Source organism: Primulina eburnea, chromosome 9 (genome assembly GCF_022965805.1).
Source record: "Primulina eburnea isolate SZY01 chromosome 9, ASM2296580v1, whole genome shotgun sequence".
NCBI classification, from domain to species: Eukaryota; Viridiplantae; Streptophyta; class Magnoliopsida; order Lamiales; family Gesneriaceae; genus Primulina; species Primulina eburnea.
In genome coordinates, this window is record NC_133109.1 from 32639490 (window position 1) to 32664623 (window position 25134).

General features: G+C 34.7%; 4 protein-coding genes, 1 long non-coding RNA gene and 1 pseudogene across 15 annotated transcripts; 3 read left to right on the plus strand and 3 right to left on the minus strand.

Moving 5' to 3' along the window:
* Window positions 1–2244: 2244 nt before the first annotated feature.
* On the minus strand, window positions 2245–4168 carry LOC140841794 (kinesin-like protein KIN-7H). Its single transcript, XM_073209468.1, has 3 exons — window positions 3647–4168; window positions 2749–3084; window positions 2245–2677 (listed from the first exon to the last, which is right to left on the minus strand). Exons 1-2 carry the CDS (start codon window positions 4094–4096, stop codon window positions 2866–2868), a joined length of 669 nt encoding a protein of 222 aa, XP_073065569.1. The 5' UTR covers window positions 4097–4168; the 3' UTR covers window positions 2245–2677; window positions 2749–2865.
* On the minus strand, window positions 3863–8166 carry LOC140841788 (uncharacterized; annotated as a pseudogene).
* LOC140841795 (uncharacterized) lies at window positions 5081–5530 on the plus strand. The gene is made up of 2 exons (XR_012120272.1): window positions 5081–5222; window positions 5329–5530. It is a non-coding gene; the product is annotated as an uncharacterized lncRNA (long non-coding RNA).
* Window positions 8167–8286: 120 nt separating the features above from the next.
* LOC140841793 (uncharacterized) lies at window positions 8287–12311 on the plus strand. The gene is made up of 5 exons (XM_073209466.1): window positions 8287–8716; window positions 9724–9893; window positions 10751–10820; window positions 11696–11765; window positions 11970–12311. The coding sequence occupies exons 1-5, from the start codon at window positions 8389–8391 to the stop codon at window positions 12088–12090; spliced, it is 759 nt and encodes a 252-aa protein (XP_073065567.1). The 5' UTR covers window positions 8287–8388; the 3' UTR covers window positions 12091–12311.
* A 1657-nt stretch (window positions 12312–13968) lies between these two features.
* LOC140841791 (F-box protein At5g49610-like) lies at window positions 13969–16619 on the minus strand. Of its 4 annotated transcripts, none has more exons than XM_073209460.1 (3): window positions 16451–16619; window positions 15670–15971; window positions 13969–15217 (listed from the first exon to the last, which is right to left on the minus strand). In XM_073209460.1, the coding sequence occupies exons 2-3, from the start codon at window positions 15874–15876 to the stop codon at window positions 14162–14164; spliced, it is 1263 nt and encodes a 420-aa protein (XP_073065561.1). In that variant the 5' UTR covers window positions 15877–15971; window positions 16451–16619; the 3' UTR covers window positions 13969–14161. The 4 variants fall into 4 exon arrangements, with proteins under 4 accessions (XP_073065561.1, XP_073065562.1, XP_073065564.1 ...); XM_073209461.1 differs by having other exon boundaries at window positions 16195–16613; XM_073209463.1 differs by having other exon boundaries at window positions 16566–16612.
* Window positions 16620–19547: 2928 nt separating this feature from the next.
* LOC140841798 (ribosomal RNA small subunit methyltransferase, mitochondrial-like) lies at window positions 19548–23889 on the plus strand. Of its 8 annotated transcripts, none has more exons than XM_073209472.1 (6): window positions 19548–19995; window positions 20274–20358; window positions 20975–21032; window positions 21541–21679; window positions 21900–22939; window positions 23052–23889. In XM_073209472.1, exons 5-6 carry the CDS (start codon window positions 22463–22465, stop codon window positions 23772–23774), a joined length of 1200 nt encoding a protein of 399 aa, XP_073065573.1. In that variant the 5' UTR covers window positions 19548–19995; window positions 20274–20358; window positions 20975–21032; window positions 21541–21679; window positions 21900–22462; the 3' UTR covers window positions 23775–23889. The 8 variants fall into 8 exon arrangements, with proteins under 8 accessions (XP_073065573.1, XP_073065572.1, XP_073065575.1 ...); XM_073209471.1 differs by having other exon boundaries at window positions 20978–21032; XM_073209474.1 differs by lacking the exon at window positions 20975–21032.
* Window positions 23890–25134: the final 1245 nt, after the last annotated feature.

The following is a 25134-nucleotide window of genomic DNA, read 5'->3' on the forward strand; positions in this document are numbered from 1 at the left end:
CCACACAACCCACACATATAGACGCAACCCACTCAACCCAAAATTGTGTTGAGTGGGTTGCATTTTGGGTTGAGTGGGTTGCGCTACACATATAGGCGCAACCCACTCAACCCAAAATTGTGTTGAGTGGGTGGCGCCACACAATATATGTGTGGCACGACCCACTCAACCCAAAATTGGGTTGAGTGGGTCGCGCCACACAATATACTCAATTTTTGGGTAGAGTAGTTTAATTTGAATCGAGTCTTACATGTTATGAGTTTTTTAGGTTCTATTATTATGAAATTTGTTAAAAATTTTATTGGAATTAAAAATTTGTTAAGAATTTTAGTCGAGCATAAATTCAACCCGATAAGAGATACATTCGTCTAATATTGTTATGAAATTTTAACCAACACACTTAAATTATAATATATAACTCATATTAAAATGTTTACACAAATAAATTTTTTATATATATTTACGTTCTAATCATATATAGAATGACTTATGTATTATGAAATGATCAAAATTCAAAATCTCTCTACCACTCGACCCAAACTCGACCCAAACCCTAAACCCTAAACCAAACCCCAAACACCACCACTCGACCCACTCGACCCAACAATTTACCACCCACTCGACCCAAACTTAAAATTTAAAGAACAATCTTGTCCACTCCACCCACTCACCATCCCCTCGACCCAAAATTAAAAATTCAACTCAAACACATTACATATTAGTAAAATCAAATCGATAGCCTTTAAATTCAAACAAATTACATTTAATTCAAATGATTTTTTACGTCAGGAACACAAAAATAACTTAAACCTGAATCGATTATTTTGCTGGGAAGAATATATAAATGAAACATGAAATCGCCGATATCAATAAAAAAATATTTTTTAAAAAATAAAATATAAATAACTAATTAATTAATGAACTAATAAATGATCTCACTTAACTTAATAAATGAACTCACCTAACTAACAACATTCAACTCCCTTTTTTTGATTTAAAGAAGTCAAAATCCCTTTTATTTAATTAAATTTAAAAAGAGTCATATATTTTTTATTGTCCCCCAGCGGCAGGGGCTCTCTAATTCTCTCTCTTTCTTTTTCTAATTAATTATTTTTTTTTCCTAATTTTTGATATTCTCTTGTAATATTTTCTATAATTTATTCACTAACATTAATTTATTTTACAAAATATTTGGTGACAAATTTAGTAAAATATCAATATATTTAGTAAAGAGTAGATTTTTTGTGAGAAAGTCTCACAAATATTTATAGACGGATCAATCCTATCGATATTCATAATAAAAAGTAATATTTTTAACATAAAAAGTAATATTTTTTCATGTATGACCAAATAAGAGATTCGACCGACAAAATCGATCCGTGAGACCGTCTCACGAGAGTTTTTGTGTTTAGTAAATATCAATATATTAAAATTTATACTTAATTAGTTCATCTAACTGATTCGATTGAAATAACTAATTATTTATTAAAAAATTAATTTGAATAATAGTTTCATAATTTATGCAATTATAATTTTTATAATTAAAGAATATAATTTTTTAAATGTTATTTTTATTCAAGACATTAACTAAAAACATATTTCAAATACTTACGAAATCATAAAATAATTATTATTTTCATCATTTATTAAATAAATTAGTAAAAATTTAAAAATGATATAAAAAATCTAATTAAAATTTTGAAAAAAAAATCTTAATAAATCCTAATTAACAATTAAAAAATCTAAATTAAAAACAAAAAATAGGAAGAAAGAAAAGGAGCCGTGCGAGTTTGGATAAAAAAATTGTAACTAAAATAACATTTAAATAAGTTTAGTTTTTAAAAATGTTTTTACTAAAAAAAGCATACGTGTTTTTTATGTTTAGATAAATGTTAAAAAATGTTTTTTTAAATAAAAAATATAAATTTTGGCTTTTAAAATATTTTTTAAAACATTTTTTATTCATACCAGGATTTAATGGATTCTTGATTGGCATGATTAAAGTACATAAATAAATAAATAACCAACTTTCATAATTCATAATACAGTGAGGAATTTGCATAAAAGTTTAACATTAATTATAATTCTTTTATTTCTGTGAACTTTTGTAATCAAATGAGTCCGATTCATCGCCATATTAGTGGCCAATAAAAGTATAATTTATTCACATAGAAACAAGTGTTACAATTACAGCAATAAAAGGGATTTACAGCAACATAAACACAGCTGAAGAAAGCCGCTGAAATTTTATTGACACTAACTTTACATTGCAACAAACCTTCTAGTTGCAGAAAACATGTGATGTTCCCTATAACTGAAACCAATAAAATCTACCCAGTCATACATATTGGTCTAACATCAGAAGAGAGATACCAAGCTACGTTTGAAAGTATACGATCTTTCTGATCTTCGGGGCGTAAAATTAAGCCCAAACATCTCCTTGGGACTGTGCCTCGATTCAATAAGACCAACCAGCCTTGCAACAAGCAATGTACTATCGTATATGTGATTCATATCTTCGGTACTGCACCACAGATGATGAGCTAACTGTAGCTTTCTGAGTTTGGTATTGATGCCAATGCCCCATTTGAGGAAGAGCATCTCTCTTTCTTGTTCTGAAAGATTTTTCTCCATCTGCTTGCTCAGCTTATGTATCTCTTGACTAAGGTCCTTTGAACTGATATTACATAAAAAGTTAAAAGAATAACTAACTTAAGTGAACAATTGATATTGGCTCGAAAATCTTACCTTGAAGCAAGTGTCAAACATCTATCATTCACGAAGGTTTTTTCTCCCCGAGAGAATTTATCCTTCAAGAATTTCATTCTTCTCATCTCTACCTCCATGTAAATAGCGTCTAAAGGGTCACCTTGAAAAAGTAAGAAGAAGTAAGTTCTGTGTACAAGTGAGACATTGCAGACATTTGCAGTCATGCCAAAGTTCGATTATTTCTCTTTGGAGCCTTTTGAATTCGGTTGGCCAACCTGAAAGACCTTTGAATTCACCTTCGATTGGATCTAAACCGACGTCCTTGACATCCTTCTTTGAAGACTGATTGACCTTTGGTTCAATCTCATCATTAGCCTGCATGAAATATAGATGCTGAAACATAAGAGTTATGACAAGAAACCAACCCAAGTTTCCATAAAATTTGTATATGTAACTAGTTCTTTTTTGTGATAATGTATATGCAGATAAAATAAATCCTGCATATGCTCGACAAAACACACCTCAAGAAAGAATGCAATCAGTCAAAATATACTTTTGTTAAACAAAAATATTAACCAGGGACAGAGCCACCCCAAAGGCTGGGGTGGGCTCCAGTCCAGGCTAGATTATTGGCCTAGTAAAAAATATGGATGGATTAGCGACGGTTTTACTACATCCGTCGCTAAAATTTTTGAATTTATTAAAAATTTTAGCCCATAGCCCACACTATAAAAAAAAAACGGGTGAATTAGCGACGGTTTTACTACATCCGTCGCTAAAATTTTTGAATTTATTAAAAATTTTAGCCCATAGCCCACACTACAAAAAAACCGGGTGAATTAGCGATGGTTTTACTACATCCGTCGCTAAACTTACAACGGTTTATTTCAGCCCAGTCTTATATTATTTCCTGGCTACGTCCCTGATATTAACTCACTGGATTTGTGACAGTCTCATTTTCAGTTGGAAGCTCAGCCTTTCCACTCATGTCAGCAGAACAGCAGATACCACCTTCAGCAGTCGAAAACTCCATATGTGGGGCATCAATCTCAATATTAAAAGTATTTTCTGGTGAACAATGAGAATAGTTTGTTGACAAATTTTTCATGTTGGAATTAAAATTTATTGGAGGTATTTTACTTTCAAAACTCTCCTTTTCTCTTTCGGATCCCATTGATGGTATATTCTCATTGTAGTCCACAATATTGAACCAAGGTGAAGCTGAACCAGTGGTAATAATACTTGCTGTGCAGCTTCTACTTCTAGTCAATTTCATGCCTCTAGAGACCGATGAATCTGTGGCTAGCTCATGTGTTAAAGATAGCATTTTAAGAGCCGCCATATCAAGAAAATGAATAGATCCAACTTCACTCTCTTTCTTGAACATTGGTTGTATTGACTCTTGGACATCATTCAACGATGCAGTAATTTTGGTGGAAAACCAAAATTAGTAAAGGTTTTCCAAAACCAAAATTAGTAAAGGTTTTCCAAAACCAAATAAACAATACATATAATTTATAAATGTATGTACTTTTTTAATTTAATATCAAACGTAATATTATGATGTCAAAAATCAAACATAATCTTATTTGATTTAATATTAGATATAAAAAAACTCTATATTATCGAAAATTCACTAGAAATTTTACCCTGATTTAAATAACTATATCATTTTTCATCCAAAAATTATTATAGAACAAAATTAAAATTTATTGTAAAAAATAATCAATACAATTTTAAATTTTAATATAATCTCTAAATTTTTTTAAAAAAGAATTACTTAACAAAAAATTTTAAAAATGCATGCCAGTAGTTACAATTTCAAAAATTTATGTAGATTTTAAATTTTAGTTTAAAAATAAATTACAATAATTTGATGTGATCGACATGTGAATTGATATACAAAATTTAGAAAAACTTATAAATTATTAAAAATAAAACATGTAGAATGTAAATGTTTGGAAAAAACTTTAAAAAATGAGCTCATAATAATACTTTAAAGAAGCAGTATTATAAGTAAGAATCCGAACATTATCTCATAATAAAGCTTTTAACACAAGATTTTCAATGTCACACCTAGCATGACACATTATTTTCGTCTTACTTTATGCAAGATTACTCCTTATTAATTTTTTGAATGTGATTCAGAGTGGCATATACATCATTATCCGGAACATGCGATTGGAAACCCCCGTTCTCACCATAATGTCGATGTTTCTTCAAGTGTATAATTCACTTGAAACTTCAGAAATATATTTAAAAAAAATAGCCTTTTCTTGTCAAGAAACAAGGAATGTTACAGAAAAATGATCATCCAAGGTAAGTTGAAGAAACCCAGAGGAAAATGCGTAGCTTACCAATGAAGTCGTCACTTCCAGACTTTTGGGCCCTTTGAGTATAGATGCAAGCTTCATTGACGTGCAGAGCCTTGGCAGTGAGTCGTGATGCAGGTGCTGAGCATCCTGAGCCAAGACTCAAGGCGCATGCCTTCTGGACTCGAAGTAACTAAAATTGTGCGTAAATTTTTTCAACATTCAAAGTTGGATTCGATATTGATTTGATATATACAAAAAGACGGCATATTTTAATTCAGTAACATGTGGAGCCTACCCCATATAGAAGTGCTCTCGATTTGCTCATCAGCAGATCAAAAATGAAATATGCTGCGGCTGCCGACTATCAAAGAAATATATAGCAACTTGAAGGATCGGACCTTCCTCCGTAGGAAAGAGTACCGTGAGCACACCAAGCACTATAAGGTTTTCCATCAAACTCGAGATGGAAATAAGGCTAAATGGATTCCAATTCTTTGTGTTGTTGCCTGAAGATAATAAAAAATAAAGTGCTACAATTTATTTCACCTGGACAACATTTGATTACATACACCCAAGCGTGTTTTCTCATCAGATCGTTGCATATTTTTCTGAATTGGAATAGAAGAAAATAATATGATTGATATACATGTAATGCAAATCTTATAGCAGATAGAGTTCTCGTATCTCACTTGGCATTCAATCAATTGATGAAACTTGATTCAAAAGTTCAAAATCAGATACCAGCAGCAGGTCCAACAGTCCTTCCCTGACTTTATCCATTCACCAATTAATATGCGTGTCCCCTGTATTCAATACACATGCTTCTTTACATCTTCCACTTCGCATGCTAGTGTTTGTTTGGAAATTGAGGAATCAAATTGTGAAACTCCGTATAATTTTTCTCCTTTGATAATAAGTCCACAACTATAGATGTAGTGTATGCATCTGGTAAAATATTCTTATTTGCCATTTTTTTGAGAAGCTTCACCACGGTGGCTGCATCATTATTCTCACAGAATCCTCGCATAAGTGTATTGAAGGAGGTTACGTCCGGATCACAACCATTCTTTTCCATCTCCAGAAACAAATTATTTGCCTTTTCCAGATGGCCATCCATACAAAACCCATGAATCATTATGGAATATGTAAAAGAATTCGGCTTCATACCCAATTGACCTGAATCTCTCAAACAACTCAAGAGCGGACTCAAGCTTATTTGCTTTGCACAATCCATCAAGTAGACAATTACAATGTCGAATATTAAGATTATAGCCAGACTGTTCAAGATTCCTAAACAGCTGTACTGCCTCTCCAAGGCAATGATTCTTGCAAAAACCATCTAATAATATACAATAGGTGGCAGAATCTGATGATAAATCAAACTCTATCAGCTTAGAATAAAGTTCCAGTGCCTCCACAACTTTACCTTCCTGAAAAAGTCCAGTTAACAGAGTGTTAAAAGTAATTGTGGTTGGCTGGTAATTCTTGCTAAGCATTTTGTCGAAAAGTCTCATAGCTTCATTCAGTTTGTGGCACTTGCAATAGCCATTAATCAACACGTTGTAACTACTAACATCTTGTTCAATGCCCTTTACTGCCATAGAATCAAACAACTCTTTTGCGGTATTCATTCTACCTTCCAAACAGTACCCATCCATCAACGTGTTAAATGTTATAACATCAGGCATTTCACCTCTTTGAATCATCAGGTCTAAAAACCCATTTGCTTCATCGGATTTCCCCTCTTTGCAAAGTGCATCGATCAACACATTAAATGTAACAACATCGGGACGGATGCCTCGATCCAACATCTCAATAAACAAACTCTTTGCCTGATCCCACTCACCCGTCTTACAGAAACCTTGAATTAAATGTGGAATATGCAACCACATCTCCTGAAATTCCTCGTCCCTCCATTTCTAGAAATAATGCTTTACCTTTTTCCACCAATCCCTCTTTACAAAGGCCATCAATAAGACAACAATAATAAATCACATTGGGCTTGAACATTGTTCCATTCCCAAGTTCCTCAGTGCAAGCTTAGAGCAATCTCTGTGTTTCCACTCTTACATAGCCCATTCATTAAAGTACCCCACGTCTTAACATTAGGATGAAAACCCATTCGAACAATTTTCTTCAACAACTCGACCTGCATCACCAATCTTATCTCCCATACACAGCCCTTTAATCAATGAAGTAAAAGTAACAATATTTGGATTATAACCCCTTTTCAAAAGTCCACCCATAACAGAAAAACCAAGGGGAATCATTTTCAGTTCACAATAACAATTAAGCAAAATATTCATCCCAATAAAATCAGGTAATAAATTAGCTTCAACCATTCGATTATACAGTGCCAATCAAATCTTGATACATCTTGCCTTTAGCAACATTTCCCAAGAGCCCGTTGAATGATGAAATTGGTGGCGGGGGCTGCATACGGAGCATGTTATCGAATTTCGTTAGCGTATCATTTAAGTTGATTTTCGGGTCTTTTACAATTACAAGAGATCTTTCAGGTGGTTTTTGGGGTATGGTTTTGGATTTTGAAGAGGTGAAATTTGGAAGGTTGGTGAATAGTGATGAAAGGTTGCATTTTTCATAAGGTACGGAGATAATAGCAGTAGCTGTAGAAGCTGCTTCACGAGCTGAACTTTTAGGAACCATTGATGGGCTGTGTGGACTCCGCATTCAGCCAAATGGTTGAAATTACAAATTAAATCCGATTTCGTTTTCGACACATTAACCCTAAAAAGATGTTGAATTGTCAAGATGAATAAATATATAAAATTCACCAAAAGTAAATTTAAAAGTTCCAATTAAATACATAATATAAACTACACAAAAATTCTAATCTTTTTATTATGTTACCTGGGCAGTGGCGTGATGGCAGTAGGATTGTTTGCATGCGGCGGAGGCGATGGTAGGAGCTTCGTTGATTCTTTGGAGTAAAAGGGAAGATTCAGGGAGATCGGAAGGCATTTTTCGTAGTGGGTTTTGACTGATTTTCTGGTTTTATAATTGACGAATGTCGGAGCTAAAGGAAAGAGAGATCAGAAAACGGACTAAAAGTGAATCAAATTGCCAAGAAAATCGCCATTTTATTGGCTGGTTGGAGAAAAGAAGCAATAGATGTGTTTAGAAGAAGCAATAGATGTGTTTAGGATCCGCTTGATGTTTTCTTTATTATTTGAAGTATATTTTAAAAAATAATTATTTCTAAGCGAAAAATAAAATAAAATTTTTAAAAATATTATATATTATTATATGTTCTGATCTGATGAGACAAATGGATGAGAGAGGCCAAGAAAATAAATAATTTGACTAGGAAGGAACTTGCAAGCGAAAAAACTAGAGCGGAACAATGAAGGGTGGTGTGGAGGAAGGGAGAATCAACGGAGCAGGAGGAGGAGGAGGAGGAGGAGAGAAGACAATCACGAGCACAGAAGAGATGCGATCGGGGGCATCATCGATGGATGACGCAATTGCTTCTTCTGTTGCAGTTAGCAATCAGATTGAACAAAATCAAAATGGAAGCAGCGACTCGCCGCCATCAAAGAATACTGATTCGGCAAACACCAGTAACGGGAACAAGGCCAAATCTTGCAAGGGCTGCCTTTATTATTCGTCCCGTTTGAAAGCCGATTCTCGCAACCCTCTGTGTGTGGGTCTCACCCGTTCTCTTCCAAATGGTGAGCCCTAATTATTATTTCATTCGATTTCAGGTGTTTCTGTGATTTCGGATTAGCACGTGTTTGTGGGTTTGTGTTAATCACCCTAAATTTGCTTTTTTTCCCCTGGGCCCTATATTGTATTTTTAGTGCTTTTTTATTTAGTCTTGTGGTTGTTCTTTCAGTGTTCCTTTCGACAACTTTCTTTTCTGGTTTTTGTGATTATCTTGTTTATATTTCACGCCTTTAATGTTTTATATCTAGAAAGGAATATAATTGTAAGTTTGAGATAGACTTTCATCATAGTTGATTACTGCAACATATGAAGTTCGGAGGACCTTGGTGCTAGTCAAAGATAGGTTCATGTACTCTTGATATTTTATATGTTTAATTTGACTGATAAAGCTGAATTAGTAATTGTGATCCACTTTTCCCAAAGGTGTCAGACCTCGGCTGGGCAAATGTTTTATCTTTTGCACAAATTGTATTCACAGAAAATGGTTGTAGATGCATGATTGTGAGTTGGGCTATGCTCGAGTTTCTTAATATCCTGCAGCAGTAGGATACCATAGTTTTTGTGATAGGAGAGAAATCAATGGACATACATTTTGCCTTAAGGTTTAAACGTTTAATAACCATGGCAACTGAATGCCCTTCCTTGGTTTTGGTATTCCACGACATATTTTCTTGCTTTTTTACCCGTTTCACTCGCTTGTTTATGCTTTTTTTTATTTTTTTATTTTCTTTAATCATCGGTTTGCCTTGGCATATGGTTTACAGCAATTGGGCTGTATTCTTTATGGGCAGAAAATAATATGTCATAAGAAATGAAATTCAGTAAATTACTAAATGCGTTTCAACTGTACAGCACATCCCATTTTGCTGCTTGTATGTTTTAACCTTGTGACCTGATGAGTGATGTCTCATCTATTTTCCGTGTTCTTTCAATTGCATGTTTAGATAAGTAGGGGAAAAGCACCCTTTAGCTCAATGTTTCGAGATGATGGTGATTTTGTATTGATGACCAGTGTCCCGATATATGGTTGGACAATCTGAGATGGAAGCTTCCGAAGAGGGTAGGAGCATCACAGATTTTAGATACGGTTGTGTCGGTTATTCTCTTTATGTGGACCAGAAAGAACAAGCCTCCAACGGTCAGGGAATTCGAGCAGAATTACCGGTCTGTGTTGGTCTTGAGGTCAGCATCTCACTTTGTCCATAATTTATGTGTATCTTTTTTAATTTGTGGTTTGGATTGACAAGGTCATTTTAACTATTCGTTTGTGTAGTTTGGTGTTTGATTAAATTTTCTGAGTCGTCTGGAACATGTTACTTGTTCAATAATTTGTTTTATACTATGTTTTTCGTTACATTGACATTTGGAACTTGTGTTTAACGGTAACAAATTGATTTTAACAACCTGAAACAAATTATGGTACTCATAGCTGAGCAGGTTGATGATATAAAATGGTCGAGAAATTTGATAAGATCTCTTGGGTCGATAAAGTGTAAAGTTCAAATGTTTTTGGCTGTCTGGACTCAATATAATGGTTGTGGGAATGAAGAAAATTCAAGTAGATCGATGTGAGATTGAGAATCAAATCTTAACATATTTGTTTATTGTTCAGGAAATTATTAGAACGAAAAAGATACAAGTGTATGATTTTTCAAGGATGTTTAATTTTTTTATTTTTTTATTTGGGCTTTTAGTGGATTGAGATTTCCCAGGCTGGGAAGTTTCATATTTTTACTTGCAATGGTTTGTGGAAAGGCATTTTTCGGTTGTTTTTTTTTTGGAGTCACTTATCATGTTTGTTGGGATTACCAAATTGGAGCTATTCAGTGATAATTTAGATATTATAAAATTCATTATCATATACATGTATGTAACATCCAATCACGGGAAAGGTTAATCCATTAATTATGTCTGGTAATGAATGGAATTGCTTGGCGAGGGTATATGATAGTAATATTTTGACTCATTATGACTAGATTCACTACTTCGGCCATGGCATATGATAGTAATCTTGCTGACATAACTAGCCTTGTTTCCAGGTTTTAGTTGATCGAAGAGTTAATACGGCTGAGGCTGCATCTGCTCCTACTCATGCTCATGCTAAAGAAGGTGATTGACCTCTATATGCTTGCTTTTACTGAAATGTTTTTTCACGAACTTTGCACCCAATATATAGGCCTTAATAGTTAGAGTTTGCTCGTCAAAAAAAAAAAAAATAGTTAAGAGTATGAGCATTAGCCTCTTTGCTAATTTATTTAAGGTGCAGTGATTTTTATATGAGTTCCAATTCCACCTGTAAAGATCCCAGCTTGGCATTAAATGGGGAAAGTGGTGTTGTCATACTTTGACATTAACAAGCTAGAAAGTGATATAGGTTTATCTACAAATAGAAACAAATTTTACCAATAAAGTGAGGCAAGAAGAAATTGTATTCTTATTCTCAAGTTCAGGGAATTCAACACTGATTGAAACTTAGCTTTTCCCTGAACTTGCATCTTTTGGTGTGTTGTTAACCATCATAAACTGACATCTGTAAATATTTGCTCAAAACTACGAAGAAGAAATGAACCATGTAGCTTGTATGCTACGAATAGTAGCAATTTTGCAGTTTCAAATACCAATGATAAATTAGTATTAACCTTTTTATGCTAGTACACATATAACATATTCGCTTGCTTTCTTCCCATTAATAATGAAAATGGTAATAGCTGGGTGCTGTTGAACGGAGAGAAATTCTCTTACAATTCTATGTGGATTCATGAACCTTCTAACTAAATATATTTCAAGGTTTGCATAGAGAAATATTGGATATTTATGTTTTTGTCTGCTTTAAGATGTAAGTTTACATCTTTTCGAGTTGCACTTGAAAAACGGGGATAGTGTGCTGCTGAAATCAATGGCTTTTCTGAAGTTAATTTTGATTGGTTTGTGCTATTTGTCACAATATAGTAAATTCCGAAGTAATTGGGTGTCATTTGCCACAGATGGTAATAGTTCGCCACAACGTCGATCTCATAAACCAGCTCATTCAACTGGGGATGATTTCTTGAACAGGTATGTCTTTTAATTTCCCGTTTTGGCATCCTAGTACGCATGCTAGATTTAGGCCGAGTACAGGGGCTTACATTTTGGCTTTCTTATTGCCATGCCCTCATGTTTATCTCTGATGCCTTCTAGTCAAGTTAAAAACGAAGTAACATTTGCAATTGAACATACATCAAATGCGATATAAGTATGTTCTATTCTTTATATATGTAGATTTACTCGGAACGCGAACCTTGTTGCAAATGGTGTGGTCAAGAACGCTCGCAAAGTAGGGAACCAAATAAAGCAGAGTCTCGACGACATATTTTATCCCTACCGAAGACGACCAAAGTAACGCTGATCATAGCTTTACAAAAGAAAAATAAATGATTATGGAGCAGGAAACTAACCTTGATCAATATATTGTATAATTGATGTCAGCATTCTGTTTTCCTCTCCATTTTAAGTTTCTTCTGGGTCCTCTTTCAAATTGAGAATTTCCAGTGAGGCAGACAACATTATGTTATTGTAATTATTGTATGTTCCATTTTTATTAAATCACTTAAATTTTTGTCAGCCATATCTCAAATATTCATTGCTTATTGATGATGTCCGGGTGAAGAGTTCTTTCCCTGTAAAGATTTTGACTTGATGATATGAGTATGACTTGGCCTGATGGGATGATCCCGGGTGCTCTGTCCTGGACTCCCGGGTGATCTGGCCTGGTCTGCCCGGGTGATATGGCCTGGTCAGCCTTGGTGATCTGGCCTGGTCTTTCCGGTGCTCTGTCCTGGTCTTTCCGGGTGCTCTGTCCTGGTCTGTCTGTCCTTGGTGGGATGACCTCGGGGGCTCTAGCCTGGTCTGCTCGCCTTGGTGGGATGACTACGGGTCAGACAATCTGTACACACTCAACAAGATAATGTCAGTGGGGCGCCGAAAGGGTTTACGGCGAGACCACTCCGACGTTCAAATCAGTACAAGGTTCACCAAGTGGAGAGAGAATTTATTGAATGCGGTAGATTGCAATGTTTCTCAAATGAGCAAACCTGGGTATTTATAAGGGATAAAATGACCTCGATTACAGTGCATGTACACTGTTCTTGATTAGACAACTGCCCATGCCTTGTCATCTGACAACTGCCCATGACCCTGTCTTTTGTTAGTATGCATGTCGACTCATACTATTCGGGTCTTGTCATGGGCATTGATTATCATGCTAATGATGCATGGTGACCCTATACTGTTCGAGTCTAGTCATAGACACTGATTATCATGCTAATGATGCATGGTGACTCATACTGGTCGGGTGACCTGAACCCTGTCAGGGCGAGAGGACCCTGGTCAGGTGAGGGGACCCTGGCCGAGCTGGAGAACCCTGGTCGGGCGAAAGTACCCTTGTCGGACGAGAATACCCTGGTCGCGAGAGTACCATATCCGAGCTAGAGATGTCAATGGAGCGGGTATGGGGCGAGTTTGGCTAAACCCAAGACCCTCCCCATGAAAAAAAATTTGACCCATTACCCGCCCTACCCCGATTAAATATATTTCGGATCCACCCCACCTCGAATACGAAACGGGGTCGGGTAGACCCGTGAGACCCGAATGTTTTTAAAATAAAAAAATAATATTTCTTCTCACATGACTGAATTATGAAATAGACAAGCCTCTAAATACAACATTGTGGAAAATTAATTTATGTCTTCGACCACACTTAATAATAACTAACAAAGTATTTTCACGATATAAAGAATTATATAAAAAAATTACTAGCTCTCAAAAAAAATCTTGACATCCCCAAAAATAAGTCATAACGTAATTTAAACAGATCAATATAAAATCAGCGAGTAGGAAATATTTAAGTCTACTAAGATGAGGACCAACTATTTTTCCACTATTGCTAAAAGCATATTCAAATACAACAGTTGACATAGAAATAGTCAAGATCGTTATGGTCGAGGTGAGCTACTAAAAAAATGAAAATTAATAAAACTAAAACACTAAAATATTTATATCCACATATATGGGGCGGATATTATAGTACCCATGACCCGTCCCATATCCGGACGAGTCTGAAAAATTGGACTCGAGATCCCACCCCATAACCCATTTAGTATGCCCAAACCCACCCCATACACGCGGGTTTATTGTGGGTCTGGGTAAAACCTGGACCCATTGACATCCCTAGTTCGGGCTAGCCCTAGTCCGACTTTCGAAAAAGAAACGAGTCAAAAAAAAAAACCAAAAGCTCCGACTTTCGAAAAAGAAACTAGTCACAGAGACTGGAAGATTACAAAAATGTAAAAAATCTATTTACACAAGTACTGAACAGAATTATCTAGACAGTGTACATGCCACCACACAATGACAAATTTTCATCCCTGCTACAATACAACGAAAGCAAAATCGATGAAGGAAAAATAGAAGTCCTACCCCACAGAAACTAGACTATTTACGTAAGGCAGATATTTTGCCTCGGAGCTTCCAGCTTTCGAGCCTATCACTTCAAGTTTTTCATCCTTCAAGCTATAAGAGTGTATAGCACACCCATTAAGAATCATCACGATATTTCCATTTAGACACGGGAGAAGTCGGTATCTGTTCAATGCCATTTGAAGACGCAGTTTCATTTTGTACTTCAAGTTCAAATACAGACCCCCATAGACCTCAACAAAGTAGTCATTCTCACAGGTATTAGAAATCCCAATGTAGCACAGCTCCTCATTCATCTCTGTCAAGATTCCTCCGTGTGGACAAACATTAGGTAGTGAGATAATCTCATGAATCGCATTTGTTGGATTAAAAGCCAGCACTTTCCTTGAGGATGTCTCCCAATAAGCCGTTCCTTTGATATAGAATCCGTAGTCTGCTAGAGTAAAACCTGCCTCCAACTCTAAACAAATTGCGGTTGATTCCGTCCAGGATCTTGTTTTAGACGAGTATACTTCAAAGCAAATCATTGTCGGGTCAACAAAAGTTACTGGGCAGATCAACTGATAACTAGCATCCATGTTGAGTGCTGATGGTTCAAAGGCAAGCACGATTGCCGTTTCAGGTCTGTGATAATAGTGAGGCCGAGGAAGTTCTTTCCACTCTTTATTTACAGGATTGCAGATGTAGTAAGTATTATCGCCATTTTGATCTACGCAGAGTAGCAAGCCATTAGAGGAGCTTTTAATGGTCACAGATTCAGGCAAGAAACCGAGGGAAGGTGTAGGAACTCCATATGCACTACGATCCATGGTCAAAAACTCAACGTTTTCTCCGTTTGCTTGATAAAAGTAACCGGATAATTCTTGAAAGGAGTAAGTTTGCTGATGGGCTAAAAAGGGATTTTGAATCCATCGATCCCACTCCATTGATACAGCCCTGAACCGGACAAGGCTTTTTGCTGGAAGGAAAGGGAGAACATGGTCTTTTACAAGAATTTGGATGTCCTTGCTTTCTTTCTTCTTCACGAATGGAGATAACTGGAATCGTTGAAACTGCAATCCAAGTTGACGATATGTCAAATTAGCTAGTGTTTGCTGATCCACCAAAAACTACTGCTAGTCTAATTCGTAATTTAGGGAATAACTCTTGAGATTGACCCTCATACTAAGATCAATAATTGTATAAAACTTAAGGTTAAAGAAAATGACAGTCATCTTTAAAACCATGGAGAAACTAAGCTTCATCATCATTTGCCTGGCAACTATTCAAATAATAGGGGCATTGTTAATCCAAATTTACAATTATACAAAACTAGTCAACGTCAAAAAAAAACATATAGATATGTGCTTGAAACATCCCACTTTTGAGCTAACTCAATCATGAAAGACCGGAGTCCATAAGAGTCATATTTGAAATTCAAGAAATAGAAGATTATCCGTTTAAGAGAACAAGAATAATTCAATCACATATAAAACTAAAAAGTTAAAAGGAAGATGAAACATACACTGTGATGGTTTCCATCCATGCTTGAGGAGCCCATTTTGGTTTCACTCTGTGTACTTTCAATCAATAAATCTTCTTCTTCTTCTTCCATCTCCTCCGCTTCCTCCTCCTCCTCTTTCATCTCTTCATCTTCCTCTTTCTCTCCTTTTGCCTCTCCCTTCTCTCCTTCTGGCTCAGTTTCTTCTGATTCAACCGAAGTACCATTCATCCCAGTTGACCATATCGTCCTTACCCTGATAAACTTGTTTCAGTGAACTCATGATTCTTGATTTGCTATTCATGAATACAGTTGCTTATATTTCCCTGCCAATACAAGGTAGACCAATCAAGAAACAACGCAAGCTAATGGAATAAAAAATTTAATCCCGTTTATACATAAAATGGGGATAGAATTCAAGCGAACATAAAACATAAATTCAAACCGAACACAGAAAATTTATTATACGAGTAGAATTTCAGCACCATAATGCATAACTACAAGAAACATCTGTAGAATCAAAAGAAAACCCAATAAAAGTTTACCAACCCTCGATTATGGGTTTCTTCTATCGACAAACAAAAACAGAACAATTTTCCCCGAAATAAGAAATATCATCAGGATCATCGGTATCAACCACCAAGAAAACTGGAACACAAACATTTGAAACGCAATCCAAAGCGATCAGTATATTTTAACCTCAATCTAGAGATCAAAGAAAACCCATTTACGTACACTCCTAAACAGGAAAAAGAAAATCGAAGCCGCCATTTCAAATAGGGAGTTACTAACAGCGATTACTTACACGTAAAAAATACGCATAAGCATGAAACAAAATCAAGAAGACTTTCCAGTTTCAGATTATGAATACCGAGGAATGACATTTAAATTGTTTAGAAGAAGAGAATATCACTCAATACTTCTTCAACGAAATTGGTCGAAAACTTCACCATCCCTTCTGCGCTTATAGACTACTGCTTCCTTGCAAGTCAAGTTTAATAACATTAAATATAATTGAAAAAGATATTAATTTTGAACGTATATTTTTTACCCATAGTAAATTTCACTACTTTCAAGATATATTTATGACGTCATTTTGGAGACTTGAGATTTTGCAGCAATCAACAAGAAAAATGTAAAAATTTGTGTGAGACGGTCTCACGGATTGTATTTTGTGATACGGTTTCACGGGTCGTATTTTGTGAGACTGGATCTTTTATTTGGGTCATCCATGAAAAAATATTATTATTTATACTAAGAATATTACTTTTTATTGTGAATATCGGGTTTTTTTAAAAATTAATGTAATTTTAAAATTAATTTAAAAAATAATTTAAAAATACTCGAATCCGCGTGGAGCGACGGAATTTAGCGACGGAATATATCAAAACGGTCGCTAAAATTGAATAAAAACCGTCGCTACAATTGAACAAACCGTCGCTATGCCGAAATTTTTCTATTTCCACTTGCATCGTACATTGCACGCTAATAATAGTATTAACCGAATATACATGTACGCCGCGGATAATCTTGAACTTTCAACGGCTTGCATCTTTGCAGCATACAATGTGCGCTGCGGAAAAAGAACTTGCGCCCTGCGAAAAACCATTTTTGTTGTAGTGAAGATATTGAAAAAAAAAAGACAAAAATTCATCACGAAATAAGTTTTTTCAGGAACCTCTACTATTCAACCTGGTTTTTTCAGTGAGTCAGGGATGGCTGACTTTGGTTTGTTTGGCCAGCAAGATTTTCGACCCAGTCTTGGTCGAAAATCCTGCTGACTTATAAATTATAGTCTACTTTTTTATGAACAATATTAAATGTACTACCAATATATTGTTAGAACGATATTTATAATTATCATATCACGAGATTTTACTATTATATCACGAGATTTTACTGTTATATCGCGAGATTTTGTATTCAATATATCAGCCCAGACAGGTAGTGGGGCTCAAAGTAATAGAATTCCAGCAGCCTCTCAGTCTTCCCATTAGCCTAGTCGTCCTTCGCATCAGAGCAGAGGGCAAGGTGTCGGGTATTTTCATTTGATATATTTGATCAATTTATTATTTGTCGAGTAGGGGGCTCCAGGCATAGCGACTGATTTTGAACTGTCGCTAAATTTAGCGACGGTTTCTAAACTAGCGCTAATTCAATTTAAGCGACAATTGTGTAAAACCGTCGCTAATTTAACTTTTGCGACAGTTTTAATATATATTCTGTCGCTCCGACGTGGAGCACACGTTTGCAGCGTTCGTGAGCGCTTTGTAAGCGTAGATTGGGTTATTTTTGCAAACGTTTTTTTTTAAATTATTTTTAAAATTAATTTTAAAATTTACATTATTTTTAAAAAAAAACCCTGAATATCGATAGAGTTGACTCATCTCACATATTAAGATCTGTGAGACGGTATCACATGATACCCACTTCAAGGATAAAAGTTTTATGTGATTTCAATTTGGAACTTTTTAAAAAAATATATATATCATATAGTAGAGATTTTAATGGAAATACTAAGTTTTTGCTCCTAATTTACACATTTTTCAGTTTTGATCGTCTTATAATAATCGATTTGTGATTTTTTTTTTTGGAGTCCTTATTTGAAAATCTCAAAAGCATAGATGCATTTTGAGTTTTGCAAGAAAAATTACGTATACGGCATGATATTAATTTACACGTAGACATATAAAATATAATAATTATTGATTAACAAATAAATAAACTTTATTTATCTTCCGTCGAAAGTTTCGATAATAAAATACTTTGTTATTTGTAGGCTCTACCATATGGTATAGATTTTAAATGACTGAATTCTTTTGTTTTTTGTTTTGTTTTGTTTTAATTTCTTCAAGTCAAGATATATGTGTTAGTGTGTACATTTTGGTTATTTTCTTTGAACACTTTTCTAGTCAAAGTCGTCTAATTTTATTTGTCGTGTTAACTGTACTTGTACGTGTGAGAAGATAGAACTTTGAACTAAGGTGGGTGCCGTCTCCCAAAGAAAAACGAATCTGGGGAGGTTATTTTCTACTGGGTTCCCAAAAATATTTCTAAAAATTTAAATTATTTTAATAAATTTTATTTAATCGCTAATATATAAGCATTATGTCCTTATACAATAATAATTTTTTTACACAAAAATTATCAAATACACACACACACACACACACACACATATATATATATATATATATGTATATGTCAAATTTAATATACGTATCACGGAATACTAGTTATCTATATTATATCACAAAAACTCATATGAGACTGTCTCACGGGTCAATTTTGTGAAACAGATATTCTATATGGGTCATACTCATCATGAAAAATATTTTTTTTATGTCAAATATATTATTTTTTATTGTAAATATAGATATTATTGATCTGTCTCACAAATAATAATTCGTGAGATTGTCTTGTAAAAGACCTACTTATACTATATTATTAAGTTTGAGATCCTATGACTAACAAATTTTTGGTGTCATGTTCTGTTTTAATAATTATATATATTAATAAAGTGTTAAAATTTTAATGCAAGTCACATGTAGCTTAGCAGATAGAGTCTTTGTTTCTTAAACATCAAATTTCAATAGTAAGTTCAATTTTTATAACTATATTTTGATCATCATTTAAATATAAATCAAATAAATTATAAAAAATATTGTTAAAACATGCTCGATTCATTTATTATTATCAAATAAATTATAAAAAATATGGTTAAAATTGACCATAAGATATCACGTTCACACATGAGCTTTTGTGAAAATTTTAAATGAAACACATATCGCAAACAGAATATATAAACTCTTGCCCACTCGACTGACTGAATAAGGATATCCACGTTGGATTAGGCTTCGAGCCCAGGACCTGGACAGTCTCTCTTGCCCACTCGACTGACTGAACAAGGATATCCACGTTGGATTAGGCTTCGAGCCCAGGACTCTGGACAGTCTCTCTTGCCCACTCACCCCTAACCAGTCACCGGGCAGACTGCAAAATTAGGGAACAGACTCATGATTTGTTCTGAGAAATTGTCAGTTTCTCACTTCAATTTTCGATTTCTAGGTGAAAAACATTATTTGGACTTTGATGATTTTAAGTGTGCGTTTCCGAAGTGAGAGCAGCGACACTGGGAATTTTGAGATAGAGTATATTGGAAGTGAGATGGAGCAATTTACGATTAGAAGAGGAAGATACGCATATGTACATGACGTGAACGGAAGCCCACCTGAAGCTATCGATGTTCACCATATTCTTATTTCCAATACGTGGTGCAGGATGTCTCATTTATGCACATATGCTCTACTTTTTGCCATTCCAGGATTTCTTTTTCTCCGTCATCCGCAGGTATTTTTTTACTGTTAATATGTGTCTGGTTGTAAATGCTAGTTTTGGTTCCTTGTGGTTGGATGGAACTTTCATTAATATTCCTTTAGCTTGGAAAAATCTGTGCTGTAACTTGGAATCCCAAGCATTTGGAATGATGGCTAGCTGTTTATTTTCTCATGAAATTACACTGGCTTGGATCTTCGAAAATTTGGTTTATGATTCAATATAACAATTTTACATCTTTCCAATGACTTGCCATCCTGGTTATTTAAGTGTCTTTTAACTATTTTACACAGGGCACTCTAGTTGCTGTTACTTTTTGGAGTTTAGTCTTTGCTGGTTTTCTCTCATGGGTATCACTAAGAAGACAAATCAAGAAAGGTGGTGAACTGTGTTGTGAAATTCTTATTAATGAGCAACAGAATTTTATTCTTGTGCTTTTTTTGTGCTGGATGTTCTAGTGGTCTTTGTTGGTTCTTGATCATCATACAGTTCATACTCATAATTCATTATTGGTTATTGATAATCATACTTATAACTGTAGTGTTTTTTAGTGTTCCAGAAAATGTTTCAAGAAGATGTATTTTGGTAATTGTATTGGAGAATGTAAAACGTATTTGGTTCTTGAACAAAATAACGTTTTGCTGTAGACATTGGTTCTTATAGAATTTTTTGGGGAATGATGTTGCATCATTTTTTATTTAGTTGTTTTAATCGTATGTGAAATACTATGGCAGTGGAATGATTTTGGAAAGAGATGAAAGTTGAATACAAAGTAATGATTATACTGAGGGATATAGAATTAAAAGAATGTATAGCTTGGGAGATTATTGTGGAAAATATGAAGTAAACTTCGCTTTACTTTGGGAAAATCATTTTTTTAAAGAATGTTTCCAAATATTGGCTTCAGTTTTCATCCCTTTCTCCTCTTTTTCTTATGCCTTTTCATCTGGACTGTTTTCATTTTTTTGAAGTCTGGCTTAAAATTTCCGTGCAGCAGAGTCTGTTATAATCTTGGCAGCTTTTGGTGTTCAGCTTGAGACTATGTTTGGAAGGTATTCCTTCATTATTCTAGAAGTATAAATTTGCATTTTTTTGCCATGAGCTTGGCCATTTCTTAATATCTATAAGTTTTTCTTTTCTTTTCTCTTTGGAAAGGAGATGAGGAAATCCTCAGTGTAATAGGTTTCCCAAATAGATGGATTTGTGTTGATTATTGCTGTTGTCTTCTTTTTGAAGGCATGTTGAGAGAATGATTCTTTTTCTGGAACTATCTACCCTAAAAAATGTGATAGCTAGTATTTGTGTCACTTCTATCTTTTGTGACATCTGAAGTTATTATATTCTCTCGTAGATTATAATTTAGGTTCTTTTTTCCATTTTATGCCAGGATCAGGTTGCTTTTCCAATTTTTTCTCAAATTTCTATACATCACAATAGATTAAATTTACCACAGATTCACAATGTGCTTCTTTTAACACCTGTGGGTGTCATGAACGAATTGGGATATTTCTTTACACTATCAATCCTAAACACTTTCGTATTTTACGTTGTTCAAATCAGCGGGAGAACAGTTCGCCACTTCATTCCAATCAGCAAGATTTTGAAACCTGTACTGGTTGAATGTATCACACCGTTCTCTTGTTACTGGAGTTTGTCTCTGATTGTGCGTGGAGAGGAAGAACTTTTACCCGTGCTCAAGGTAAGTTTATTTTTAGGTAAAGATTTTTGATCGAGAAATAATATGAAGTGCTGATGACCCATGTGGTACTATGATGATCGTTCCTTGAAGTGATCCTACAGTTTTTCCCATTTAAATGTTTGGGTGTATAACGAATAATTTCAACCATTCTTTTGTTTGGTTCAAAGTGAACAGTCTATTTTCTATTCAAAGTTTTTTACTTCTTGATCTTGGATTCTAGGGATTATATCCTCCCGTCAAGATGTTAGTTCCCATTTGGAAGGCTCTGAGTGTTGCCATTGCTAATGGAGAATGCAACCCGACACTAGATGATTCACTGCCAACTGGAGAAATTAGTACTTGAAGGTTGGTTAAACTCACAGGTCACGTAGTTTACCCTTTCACCTCTTTCTCATGGAAAAGGTTACTGTGAAACTATGTCGATTGAAGACAAGTTGATGGGCAGAAATGTATGAATAGTACATGTTGCTCTCCATAGATTATTGGGCAGTGTAATGTTCATGTTCCGCAAGGTTATCCGGCTTATGTAACGAAGCACCATTATTTGTGAGGTTTGTTGAAAAATAATTTGTTACGATTGGACTGGATTTGTAAATGTATTACATGAATGCTCGAATTTGATTTGAAATCTGAAGAATTTTAAAGAAATTTGTTGTAATCATAATGAGAACTTCCTTTGCAATCAAGAAGGAGAAGAGAAGAAGCACAAATTCAATATTTATGCATAGCTCAGATGTAAAAATTTGATTTTTATTTATACCCACTCCACTACTTGAATGTCTGATGAATAGAATCCTCTTATCAAATTCTAACCAGATTGTGAATTTGAAATTTCATTTAACATTATTCCAAAATTTCACTCAATACAATTACACGTTCCTCCCTTTTCGAATGTTGATCTCCAAATTTTTCATCAGCAACTCGAGATTTCATTTTTTCAGGCAATGGCTTAGGGCCAAATCCACTTATCTAAAGATCAAACTCAAGAAAGATGGAGGAGAAAGGGATACCAGGCATGTACAACTGCTCAAGAGCAGGGGGCAGCATCTTCTCACCAACTCCCGAGTTCTTGACGCCATTGTCGCAACATCCAACATAAACCCAGAAGACACCGTTTTGGAAATCGGTCCCGGTACGGGAAATCTCACACTCAAGCTCCTTCAGGTGGCCAAAAAAGTTGTAGCCATCGAAATCGACAAGCGTATGGTAGAAATTGTTGGCGAACGCGCTGCTCAGTCTGGGCTCCAAGATCGCCTGAATGTGAGTTGAGGGAGTTTGCTTTGTTCTCAACATGCGCATCAAGTGTTTGACTGTTTGTCTTATGGTATATCATTTATCGTTGTTTGCTGATTTCGCTGGCGTTGTGTGACAGCTAATCTGTGGCGATGCTTTGAAGACGGAGTTTCCAGAATTCAATCTCGTTGTGGCTAATATTCCATACGGAATATCTTCGCCTCTGTTGGCTAAATTAGTCTTGGGGTCGAGCACGAATCCATTTAGAAGTGCAACGCTGCTTCTTCAGAAAGAGTTTGCCAAGAGACTGCTAGCAAATCATGGCGACTCGGAGTTCAACAGATTAGCTGTGAACATGAAGTTACTGTCTGATGTAGAATTTGTAATGAATGTGAGCAAAAGGGACTTTGTTCCATGCCCAAAAGTTGATTCTTCTGTCGTCAAAATCTATCCAAAGATTGAGATTCCAAATGTGGACCTCAATGAATGGTGGGCATTTACAAGAACTTGTTTTGGCAAGAAAAACAAAACTTTAGGTGCCATTTTTAAGCAAAAGAAGAAGTTGATGGAGCTGATGAATTTATCGAGGGCTGAAGGGCTTAACAGGATGCATAATGAAGGGGACTCAGATTCGAGTTCGAGCACGAGCACGAGCACCAGCTCGAGCTTGTTTAGAGAGAGAATCATTAGTATTTTAGAATCAGGTGAGTTTTTGGACAAGAGGCCTTCAAAACTATGTAATGATGAATTTCTGAGATTGCTGTCTCTTTTGAATGGAGCTGGGATATACTTTCATGATCAAGGGAAGCAAAATGGTTCGTGTGATTCGACTTTTCTTGCTTCTGATGATGATCTGCTGTAACTCCAGGTTTTGCTATGTAATGATTAATTTCTTGCATCTGATGATGATCTGCTGTGATTTGGCAACTCTACGTTACTATGTTCAAAATGACTTTTATGCTGCCCAGTGCCCATGCTGTGTATTGGTGTATGAAATTAATTTTAAAAACTTGAAATATCGTTAAAAATGGAAAGAAGAAAAAAGGTTTTTTCAAGTCGTTATATATACGCTCTTGCAATTTTAGTCAGTATATAATGAAATTGCAGTCTTAATTTTGTATGTTTATTATTATTATTATTATTATTTTGCAATTTTGGTCTGATTTTGATCAGAAAACCCTGATCGTGAAATTTGATGATTTGGCGACAGAGCTTGAATTCGTGATATAAAAATTGAGGATCTTTCAAGTAACTGTTCAAAGAGATGACAGGATAACGTTCCTCAGATCGACATTTATCAGTTTTGATTTGAAAGATCTCCAATTTTTTTGCCACATAGGCAACTTCAACATCAAATTATCTAGGAGTGTCAATCAGGTCGGGTGAGTCGGATATCGGGTCAATCCGCAAAATTTCTTTATTTTTTTTTCAACCCGAAGCAACTCGAAAACCCTAACTCGAACATGAATCCGTCTAACCTGACTCAACCCGCTTCACCCAAATTTTATTTATTTTTTAAAAAAATTAATGAAAGAAATTCGAAAAAAATATATTTTAATTTAAACATATAATAAAAAAATTTCCGATTTAAATTTGAAAGTTTAATTATAAAAAATTAAAGTATATTTACTAAATCAAATAAACAATTGTTAAAAAATAAAAAATATACAAAATAAATATTAAATGATGAAAATTTATCATATAAATATACAATAAATTTTGTTTACAATATATAAAAATATAGGTAATATTTTCAAAAAAAAAGTTTTCGGGTCAACCCGCGACCTAACCCGACCCAACCCGAAACCCGTCTAACCTGACACTAACCCGAACCCACCTAATCCGAACCCGGAAAACACCAACCCGAACCTGATTTTTTTTGTGTTGGATCATGTCGGATTGACGGATCGTGTTGCATTTTGACACCCTTAAAATTATCAAACTCATGTGAGTAGAGTTTTTACGGTCAAAATTGGACCAAAATTTTAAAAAAAAACATTCTACCTATTTTTCGATCAAAAGTGGAACAAAATTACCAAAAAATAAAAGACTAATACTACAATTTGATTATATAGTAGACTAAAACCGTAAAAAATCAAATATACCGGACTGAAAAACAATGTACCTTAAAAATATAACGAGGACAATTTTTTTCCTTCGGTTTTAGTATATTCTTTTTATAAAAATATTTAAAACTTTTGAATTAAAACTGATATTGAATA